The sequence below is a fragment of the Morone saxatilis genome, unplaced genomic scaffold (assembly GCF_004916995.1).
Source record: "Morone saxatilis isolate NCDOM2014 unplaced genomic scaffold, NCSU_SB_2.0 Contig10, whole genome shotgun sequence".
Lineage (NCBI taxonomy): Eukaryota > Metazoa > Chordata > Actinopteri > Moronidae > Morone > Morone saxatilis.
The window spans coordinates 18,975,163-18,986,736 of NW_023339652.1; the positions used below are offsets into that span (position 1 = coordinate 18,975,163).

Here is an 11,574-nt window from a genome sequence, read left to right on the forward strand (position 1 = left end):
TTGCCAAGTTCCCCTTTAAATTAGCTTACACTGATGAAATACATCGTTTACAACTCCTTTAAAACTAGTTTAAATAACAGAAGAGAATCTATTTAACGATTTTACGTAAATTACCATTTACAAACTGACTATCAGCAATAAATGTACATTTTGTGATGAGTATATGAGCATCAAGTGGACAGATATTTATTTTCAGTAAAACATGGCATCCTGTTGTTGGGAAAAGCAATAACTGTAACATAACATTAACCAGGGTTCCCATGCATCCTAGGAAACATGGAAAACCTTGAAATATAGCCACTAGTTTTCCAGTCATGGAAAAACCTGGAACTGAAAACAAACTAATTAAACACAAATTCTGGAAATAATTTATGTTGTCCTGGAAAAATTAAATAGTATTTTAGCTCCTTGCCCAAATTGCCTACGTAAACCTGGGTGCGTATTTTGTTGGAAACTCATCTGTTGGTACGATTTGTCGTGCAGTGTTACTCTTTAGGTTTACCAGATGTTAAACAAATAAAAGCTCATTCTTCATTTCAGTCCCATGTCAGTCCGTCTAGCACTAGACACTAGACATGGAGTGGAAAGGATTTGCAGTTATCTTTTCAACGCCCAGTAATTTTTTTCCCGGAGCCATAAGCAGAATTCTCACTGGAAATGTTGTAAATGTTCACATCTACATTCATACAGCCTATTAATGATCAAATTTGTTTTTGCACAATTGTAACAAACACTTTAGTTGGGGTGAGAACAGGAAAGCGAGCTAATGTGGAGTGTATGATATTCATCGTGAACCCTGCATTGTTAAAAAAATTTGTATGTATTGTATTGTATGTATTGTCAAGAAAATGTAGAGGAAAATGATTTCTTAAAAAGGGCGTGAAACCTTTTACTCGTGTTTTATTGTTAATCACATTCCCCTAATGGGTGAATTTCACGCAAAGCACAATTTTTTCAGTCTTTCCCTCCCCCCTGTGAATGTCGGTTTTTGATAGAATAAAACTACAAAAGACCTTCTAAAAGTCATTAAGACCAGTGTATACACACAATGCTGTATTATGAGTTAAACCTTTTTATTTATTTTTTTACATATTTAACTAATATTCAATCATTAAGTATTACTTTTATACTTTATTTGTACTTGTGTACTGCTGAAGGATCTATATAGTGCATTTTCAAAAGGACTGCAGTGCCATCTTGTGGTTGCAAAAAATTACAATTAATCTTTTTTATTAACCATACAGTGCTTTTATTGTGAAATGAACTGCGCCTTTCCCATCATCATAAAAGTCCATTGGACTGTTTCATTTAGATTTCTTAAAAACTGAGATCAGAAAAGCAAACATGTTACAAAATGATATTGTCTAAAGCATTCTGCTTACTTCTCTAAGTGTGTTTTTCTCTCGTATTCTTCCATGTTCAAATCATTTCACAGTAAAGGTAGGTACAAAAAGTTTAATTCACCGAAACCTTTTATCTGAAGTAAAAGGCCTATTTTAAACACATGGAAAGACTTGTCACATGTTGACTTTTCACCAATGGGACACAAGTCCTCAGAGGAAGACAAATCAGTAGGCATCAGATAGGCACCTCCAGTTCTCGCGAGAAGAGAGAAAGGGGCGAGAACTTGTTCGTCCTGGCTCTTTTAAGGGCCCTTCTGTAAATGTAGCGTTTCCCGAAGCGGAGGCCGAACGGGTTGAAGTTGAATTTACTCCTGCGGTCGTTGCACAGGAGCTGCCGCTGCTCTTCGTTCTCTCTCAGAGAGAAACACGGGCTGGAATCCTCCCCAAAAAACTCTCCTGCAGTCCTCCTCCTGAGCGCAGAGAGGAGTGAACCTGAGGAGAACAGCAGCAAACATCAGCTCACAGTTGGACACATACAGACCTGCAGCCTGCTGCAGAATATAAAGAAAACAGCAGCTTTATTCCATAATGTCATTAAATGTGCAACAAGTGCTCCGATCAGTATCTGTTTGTTATTTGGTTATCAATAATGTACATTGTGAAAGTATCACCTGATATTCACGTTTGACAATGACAGTGATGAAGTTATTTCAAAGGTTTTGTCTGTGCACATGTGTAATGATTGCTGTGCATTCTGGTTCATTTTGTTGGGTGTTGACTGTACTGTGTGACTGTAGTTTTGTATTACTGATCTAAGACACTATTGTATTCAATAGAATGAAAACAAACAGAACTAAAACCTGTAAACAAAAACCTAAACCTTGAAATGAGATATTTTGTTCAAGATAAAGTCAAGAATAAATGGTAATGCAAGCCAAAAGACTGAAACTTGAAATAAGACGTTTTTCTCTTGAAACGTCAGAGCTTAAAATGATTTCAGAGCACTCGGAACAAGTGCAATTATATTTCAAGATTGTCTCACTTATTTAGAAACTTATTTAGAGGTTTTTACAGTGTACTGTTAACTTACTGCACGCTGTTTTTTTGGAGAAGTCTAGACATTCATGTTTGGAAATAGATTACTACAGTATAGAGGACTAAAGCCTTCATTATAATAAATTGATTAATTAATTAGTGACTTCAATAAATAAAATAATACATACAGAAATGTAGAAATAAAGGCCTAAATTAATAAATAAACATGCAAAGTGATTTAAAGATAAATAAATATTTATTATTTCATATTTATCCAAATTTATTTTCTGTTTACATTTATTTCTGTATTTCTTTACCCATATGTTAATGAGGGGGTGTGTCCTGATTATTCAGGCATTAGCAATCAAACCCACAGAACAGTACCCCTCCTTAACACATGGACAAAGAAATGCAGAAATGAATAAGAACAGAAATACATGTAAACAGAAAAGAATACATTGGGAAATAATTACATTTGAAAATAGATATCTGAGTACAAAAATAAGTAATTTGTCAAATAAATGAATACATTTATTTATTTTTTATTTCCGTGTATGTTTTTATATTCTTTCAATTAGCATTTTGGCATTTTTTCTACCTTTCTGTCTTTATTATTATATGATAATATATTATTATTATTATCTATCATTAATTTATTTATTTATTATGATGGCAGCCTCCATATCACAATAGTTAAGAAAATTCATGTGTGTGTTTATTGGTGTGTTCAAATGACTTTTTCTTCTTTATCTATACAATAACAGATTTCACAAGTTGATCCTATGTTTTGTATGTAAAATCACAATCAGTAAAGCAAGTATAATTGTCAAATAAATATAGTGAGTAAAACAACAGTATTTCTCTAAAATGTAGTAGAAAACGGAATAAAAAGGAAATATTCAATCAAGTTAAACTACCTAAGAATACTGTAACTGTAGGCTCTATGCTATTACTGATATTTTTAAATGTAAGAATTCATCAGGGGAATTACTAAAAATCTATAATATAAGAAATCAGAAGTTGATCATATGTTTTATATGTAAAATGGTAATCAGCAAAGTAACTATAGCTGTTAAAGACAAAGTGGAGTAAAAAGTACACTATTTACCTCTGACATGCATAGAAACTAGCTTTAAAATAAAAGTACCTAAAAATGTTCATTATTTATCGTTAAAATTCGTCTTATAGGTTTCCCACCTGTTGCTCCTGTCCTCTGTGCAGAGTCGAGTCCCGGCAGAGCTGCTCCCATGCTTCCTCCATCCTGACCCACGATCAGCCCGCACACCACGACCAGAGCCACAAGCCTCATCCTCTGTGTGTGTGTGTCCGAACAGTGTGAGTGTTCTCAGCAGGTACTAACACTTCCACACCTATCAGACCTGGTTTTATATTTCCTCCAGGTGACCTCCTGCAGCTCACAGCCAATCACAGCCACTCTGCGGCTCTGTGCTGCAAATTGCGGAGCTGTCCGCCACTGGATGCTCTTAAAGTGCATCATCCATTAGCTCTTCTGGGAAATGTTGACAGCTCGGTTTGATGCTGGGATCATTCAGCGGGATAATGTGTTACTGCATGCTGAAAAATGGTGATGTGACGAGCATTTTAAAAGCAAATAAGTGATGGGAACTGGTCTAAAACACCAGGATGTGTAATTGTACAGTCCAGTTTGGCTACAGTGATGCAGAGAGGAGCAACAGAAGGGTGGACTGGCTGGCATAATTTGAAGGCATATGCATTCAAACAGACATAGGCCTATATTACTGATGTATGAGTATTGAGTCACAGAACACCTTTCTAGCCTGACACCACAAACTTACATGATACACCTATACAAATGATAGTAACTCAGGAGACCTGTCTGTTAGACTCCTGACGTTTATAGACGAAACAGTCGTCAGCCTCATTTGGGACGGTGGCGAGCATGCATTTGTGATACACCCTTATGTGATAACACAATAACCAGCTCAGTGTTTAATATAATTTTATAACTTTTATTGTGAAAGACAATATTAACGTAGGGGGGAAAGAAAAGAAAGTGGAACCAAAGTGTGGGTATCGTTGCATCACGGTGCCCAGGTGAGAGACGCCGCCCTCTTCTCTCAGACTGAGATTTGGAGACGAAGATGGCGGTTCGCTCTTTCACTCACTCACTTCATGATTCTGTTTTCCAGGTTAGTACTTGGTGAATATTACAAAAACTGCTTCCTCCTGAAGTGTACGGTGGTGTATTGAAACTGTGATGAGTCCGTTATGGAATTTTTGATGTGTGGAGCCGAGCTAAATAACCGTGGGAAGCAGGGTTTTTTCAACAACGCCGCTAGCGGCCAGTTAGCAGGTGTGTACTGTGACTGTGATTCTGGGTGCTGGTGTCCCCCCTCCCTGCTAACGTTTCATTTTTAGGTTTTTTTAAGATATCCTGACATTTTATGATGATTTTACTAAGAGAAGATAGGTTTTGTGTATAACAAAGAGTTCTTCCTAAAGTCATCAGAAGCAGTTAGGTGTCTGCTTGTTTAAAATGTTATCATAAGTGAACAGTTATCCCTATGGTATGGTTTCATTTTTGACTCTAAAGTCATTTAAATACATTACAGCCAAAGAGGTTATGATTCATATTACATTAATATGATGTGGATTCGGATTAAAACAAATAATATAAATAGATTAAACCTAGATCTAGTATCCTTTTGAATTATTGCACTTTAAAGAAAGAGTGATACGTTATTTTTGTTTATTTATTTTTTGTTAAAAGAGATTATTTCTGGTGAATGTGTGTGTGGAAGATGTTACACACTGATGTGTGGAGAGTACAGGCAACTGTATTAGTGGATTTAAATTTAAATTAACAAATGAACACTGAAACTGAAACATGTTTACACTAGGGGAATGTTTATTGTTTTATACCATGAATTTGGAAATTTGTAATAAAGAGACTGAGATTTGAAGACGAAGATGGCGGTTCGCTCTTTCACTCACTCACTTCGTGATTCTGTTTTCCAGGGTTTCATCTAGGAGAGTTGAGAGCGGTGAATCCCAATAAAAATCATTTGTTACTCCAGTTACACAATTTGAAACTCGTAACAAACTGTGGGGGCTCATCCGGGATCTCTCCTCATCACAACCATCGGAAGAGCAGATCCAGAGATACTAGAACCACGCGACCAAGGTGACAAGACGCTGTTGCAGGCCAGGAGTCAACCCGTGGGTGTGCGAGGAGGGAGACCAAAGAGAAAAGGGATCTTCACCTTGCTTAGGAGCCACATTACTGATCCTGAGACCAGCGCACGCTACTTACCAGAAGGCTAAACGCTGATCCTGTGGTCATCGCACACCAGCATCAGGGGATCTCACCTGTGATCGGGAGGTCAACACGCACACACGCAACTTACCAAGTCACTACACTGCTGATTTACTGAACTAACAAACTACAAGGTGACATCAGGACTACACACCATGTCAGCAATTCGCAAAGAATTAGTATGGAGCATCAAGAAACAGTTATTCGGACTCTGTTGAGCAACGACATCTATCAGGTTGCAAAAGACATTGCAATCGACAGTCAACACGAAGAAGAGCTGAATCCGAATGATGAAGAAGGCTGCATGGAGTATGTCGTCTCCTACATGCATTCTGACACCTAACTAGGACTTGAGGATGAAGGCATGGGTCAGTTGTTGGTTTTAAATGAAAAGTAATTAATGCCGATGCTCCTGTTAATTTTCCAGTGGGTGCATTGAGTGATGGTAACACACAAGTTACACATAGTCACAGTCCATCCACTACAATCCCAAACTCTGCGTCACAGCCTCATTCTCACCCTAATAGCACAGTTATGCAAACACAACCCCACCCTAACACTCATACCAATACATCAACACAGTCAGTAGAAGAACTGAGACAAGTGTATGAAGAGCTGGGTGAGAAACTGCGACGATGTGAATCGCCAGCGACCCCATCAACCACAACTTACCCCCCACCAGAGTGACTCAGAGTCATACGGTATGTCACAGATGATCTCGGAGAGACCAGTAGTACTGAAGGACCTCTCCTACCTGCAGTGCAGAGACTTACATGTGGTCAGGTTGGAGACCAGAACTCTGATTTAAATTACAATAATATCAGTAAACAAATCGACGAGGGAGTGAAAGAGGGCTTCGCAGAGGCAGAGGTGGTCAGAGGGGTGTTGAGGATCATCAAACCAGGGGCCTTTAAGGACATGCTTGTAAACAAAGACTCAATTACAGTATCTGAACTCAAAGGCTTCCTCAGGTCCCACCTCGGAGAGAAAGCAATGACTGAGATGTTCCAGGAATTGATGTGCACCAGGCAATCAGACCAAGAATCACCACAGCAGTTTCTCTACCGCATGATTGGACTCAAGCAGGAACTCCTTTTCCAGTCCCGGCAGACCAGTACAGACATATGATCCTAAGACCATCCAGGAAGTGTTCCTCCATACTATTTATCAGGGTTTGGGGACAAAACATGCTGACCTCCGGCAGAATCTGAGGCCTCTAATATCAAACAGCCAAGTCACAGATGAGGAAATCCTTCGCCAAGTCATGAAAATAATAAGTGATGAGAATGAGCACCAGCGCAGACTTGGCCAACCCTCCTGACAAAAGACAACACAAGCACACAGCGCCAAGGTTGAGACAACAATGACAAGTCACAGGATACAGCATCAGACAATAAAAATCTCCAGACAATGCAACAGCTCACTGCTCAGGTGGAGACCCTTACACACATGGTGGCTTCTTTGATTGATCAGTGGACAACAAATACTCAGGTGTCTTACCCTCTAACTATGCCAGCCCACATCCAGTCACACCCTGCTTCTCAGCCAACCCCTAGCCGACCTGTCCAACCACAGCTGAGACAACCTGCAGTCCAGTTGAGAGGAAGAACAGCTTGTTGTCCGAAATGTACTGAACAAAATTTACAGGAGTGTAACCACTGCTTCGTGTGTGGAGATCCCCAATCTCACCATACAGGCCCCTTTCCTAGTCAGCCAGCTGCCACTGCCCCAGCCCCTTCTAGGAGCCAATGTACTGGAGGAGATCATCAGAAGAAGGGAGTCCTCACGCGATGCAGTTGCAACGGTTATCAGCCTTCTCCGCAGTGCATTTGTAATAGAGGAGGAACAGGTTGAGGCCATTGTGAATTTCATCCAGGTGCCCCCAAGGACATACTGTGATCCAGTCACTATAAGACTAGGCAAAGACCATGCTATCATTCCCCCTGGCAGAACAGCTCATGTATGGTGTAGGGTACCCCCAAACTTTGATGTCTCTGACCCCGTTGTTCTATGTGAACCGACTGAGGAAAGCGCTGTCTTAGGACAGTTGAGTGTAGGAGAAGGCCTCTTGGAAATCAATAACACCCGACGGCCTTATGTTAAGGTGCCCATATCCAATCACTCAAAGCACGAGGTCACCCTGCCGAAGAGAACCTCTCTGGGAACCATCCAACATGTCATCAAGGTCCTTGAGATCGATGCACCAGGGTCACATCAGACTGATTCCACACCAAGAAAGATGACATCAGTCGAGGTTAATGGCATCGCTTCTCCCAGCACCTCTCCACCCGAGTCCTGGCTTCCTCCTGTTGATATCAGTCACCTCAGCCCTGAACCACAACAGGCGGTGAAGGAAGTGCTCTACGAGGAATGTGGAGCATTCGCCCGTAACAGCGATGGACATAGGGTGCATCCCCTCCCTACAGATGGAGATCAGGACTAAGGATGACATCCCAGTTCAGAGGGCCTACGCATCCATCCCAAAACCACTCGACAAGGAAGTTAAGGAGTACATCCAGGAGCTGTTGGTTAAAGGGTGGGTCGTGAAGTCCCAGTCACCTTATTCAGCTCCTGTCATCTGTGTAAGAAAGAAAGATGGGTCCTTACGCCTGTGTGTTGACTACCGGCTCCTCAACAACAAAACCGTGCCGGACCGTCACCCTCTTCCCCGAATACAGGACCTCACTGACTCTCTGGGAGGATATGCCTGGTTTTCGCTCCTTGATCAGGGGAAAGCCTACCATCAAGGCTTTATTGCCGAAGGATCAAGGTACCTGACTGCATTCATAACCCCATGGGGGCTTTACGAGTCCGAATACCCTTTGGGTTATCGAACGCCCCAGCAGCTTTTCAAAGGAGCATGGAAGGGATGCTCAACACGCTGAGAGATGAGTGCTGCATCCCTTACCTCGACGACGTGTTGTGCTTCCCTGCCCTGTACGACCTGCTCCAGTCGAAGCCCAACACCCCTCAGCCCAAGCCGCAACGAGGAAAAACAAAATGCTACCAGCAGTCCTCCCAAACCCCGGTAGAATGGACTATACAACACCAACAGATGCCTCCCAAAAAGGTCTCGGGGCAGTTCTTTATCAGAACGATGATGGGAAGATGAGGGTGATTGGATACGGGTCACGCACACTAACATCAGCGGAACAAAATTATCACCTACACAGCAGAAAGCTTGAATTCCTCACGTTGAAGTGGGCGATATGTGAAAAGTCCCGGGACTATCTATTCTACGCCCCGCATTTCACAGTCTTCACGGACAATAATCCCCTCACATATATTCTGAGTACTGCCAAGCTCAATGCAGTGGGTCACCGGTGGGTGGGGCAGCTGGCCGATTTCCACTTTGACATCAAATATCGGCCAGGCAAAACCAACATCGATGCCGACACCTTATCACGCTGCCCCCTGGACATCAACACCTTCATGGCTAAGTGTTTGGAAGAGTTATCAGAGGAGGCAGTATGTGCTGTATGGGAAGGAAGCCGGAGAGCACAACAAGGAGATGTGGCCTGGGTGGCAGCCCTCAACTTAACATCCCATAGCCAACCTCACGTTGAGCCTCTGCAGGAAATCAGTCATGATGAGCTGGTGAGGGAACAAAGAAAAGACCCTGCTATTGGGAAAGTGATGGAGTTGAAGGAAAACGACACACCACTAACAGAGGATGACAGAGGGAGAATGGACACACACGCAAGGAGGCTGTTAAGAGAGTGGAGCAGATTACACATAGAGAATCACCTCTACAGGAAGAGTGCAGGTCGACAACAGCTGGTCTTGCCCGCCACCTACAAACGAACAGTACTCACCCAGCTGCATAACAACATGTGTCATGTTGGTGTTGAGAAAGTTCTGAGCCTAGCGAGGGAGCAATTCTACTGGCCTTTCATGAAAAGAGAGATAGAGGAGCATGTGATCAGGAAGTGCTCTTGCATTAAACAGAAGAAGCCAGCCACACATGAAAGAGCACCAATGGGGAGTATTACATCAAATTCGCCCCTCGAGCTGGTGTGCATCGATTTCCTTCACCTGGAGGCCTGCAGAGGTGGATACGAGTATATCCTGGTAGTGGTTGACCACTTTACCAGATTCGCACAAGCCTACCCCACCAGGAACAAGGCTGGTAAGACGGCCGCTGACCGGCTTTTCAATGATTTCATCCCCAGATATGGATACCCGGCCAAACTCCACCAGGGTCGAGAGTTTGAGAATGAACCCTTCAAAACTCTCAGACAATTAGCTGGTGTCGCCCACTCGAGAACCTCTCTGTACCATCCCTGGGGCAATCCTGCAGAAAGACTCAATCACACACTACTGCAGATGCTCCGCACTCTAGGAGAGAAAGAGAAGGAGAGTTGGAAGGACCACCTGCCCCATGTACTCCATGCATATAATTGTACAAAGCAGCAGAGGCCACAGGTTTCTCCCCGTACTATTTGTTGTATGGCAGACATCCTCACCTCCCTGTTGACATCCTCTTCGGCTTCATAACAGATGAGGGAACTGAAACCAATGGACCAAGAGGATATCCCGAGAAATGGGCAGGAAAAATGGTTGAGGCATACCGAATAGCAGACGCAAACAGCCGACAGTCCAGTTCCAAAGGAAAGACATACTACGATAAAAGGAGCAGAGGTGTGGTTCTTCAGCCTGGGGACAGAGTCCTTGTACGCAATCTCAGTGAACGAGGGGGCCCTGGAAAGCTTAGACTGTACTGGGAGCAGCTTATCTACATCGTGAGAGAACAGGTTGGAGATAATCCTGTCTACAAAGTAAGCCCTGAGGCAGGAGGTCGACCAGTTCGCACTCTGCACAGGAACCTCCTGTTACAAGTCAATGATCTACCCGTAGAGCCTCTTCAGAACCCGACCACCAACACAGCTGAGTCACAAAAGAGAAAGAAGAGAGCTTCAGACACCCCGAAACCCACACATGAGAGACAGAGCCCAGATATGAGTGACTCTGATGAAGAGGAAGGCGTGCCTTATTACTGGTTGCGAATACCGATGGAGAAACCAAGAGCTTGGAAAGCACGTTACCTGAGCCACATGTTGAATTCCTGGACTTCCACACAGATGTCTGAACCACAGAATTTGAGACCCCTACTCTGTTGGAAAACAATTCCACACGAACCTGAAACAGGACAGAGAGCGTGTTAGAGCGTGAGGGAACAGGGCGTACATCCAGTGAGGATTGAACATGACATTGGAGCAGTCGTCAACCTTGCACCGTTCAGCAGGGATGCATCGCTGCTCCATCACCCACAACTCTGAACATTCAGGATTCCGCTGAGACAATACTCTCCACCATGAGCCATACCATAGCACGCAACGACCATCTTCGCGATATTGTGATAACGAGCACCAATTCTGAGTGCGGAGCACCCAGGCTCGGGATCAACACGTTCATCACTCAACGCCCACCTGGGATGGTGCAGTTGGATCCGCCCCAGCTACCAGTGTCACCTACAGCTGTCTCTCTACTATACTCCACCCATTCCACCGGATCCATCGCCCGGACTCACCCTTACTAGCTCGTCGTCGTACCACCTCACCTCTGTGGCGATGAGACGCCATGAAGAGACACATCTACACTACAGTCCATACGCTCACCTGGACAGCAAGACTGAAAACACCATCACTATCGCCATACGATTTCCATCACCTTACCGTGTGTCCAACCAGTCATCACATTCTTATACATCGCTTCATACCCTACCTGAATCAGGGAAGGGATGGCGGTTTGTCTCTTTGCACCTCTCACGGGTCACTTCCGTGATTCTGTCGGTTTCCAGTTTAGTACCTTGGTTTTTCTAGACCTTGTGTGAAGCGCGAGCTAAATAACCGTCGAAAGCAGGGTTCTTTTTAACAAACGGCCGCTAAGGGCCCAGCT

At 43.2% G+C, this 11,574-nt stretch overlaps 1 protein-coding gene across 1 annotated transcript; it reads right to left on the reverse strand.

Moving 5' to 3' along the window:
• Positions 1–1,441: 1,441 nt before the first annotated feature.
• kiss2 (kisspeptin 2) lies at positions 1,442–3,735 on the reverse strand. The gene is made up of 2 exons (XM_035675161.1): positions 3,576–3,735; positions 1,442–1,835 (listed from the first exon to the last, which is right to left on the reverse strand). Exons 1-2 carry the CDS (start codon positions 3,685–3,687, stop codon positions 1,579–1,581), a joined length of 369 nt encoding a protein of 122 aa, XP_035531054.1. The 5' UTR covers positions 3,688–3,735; the 3' UTR covers positions 1,442–1,578.
• Between the last annotated feature and the right edge of the window lie 7,839 nt (positions 3,736–11,574).

Excerpts from the sequence above, each read along its gene's own strand:
- kiss2 (XM_035675161.1), bottom strand. The coding sequence starts at position 3,687 with ATGAGGCTTGTGGCTCTGGTCGTGGTGTGCGGGCTGATCGTGGGTCAG. Across the intron at positions 1,836-3,575 it reads ACAGAGGACAGGAGCAACAG|GTTCACTCCTCTCTGCGCTC; the intron begins GTGGGAAACCTA and ends TGTTCTCCTCAG.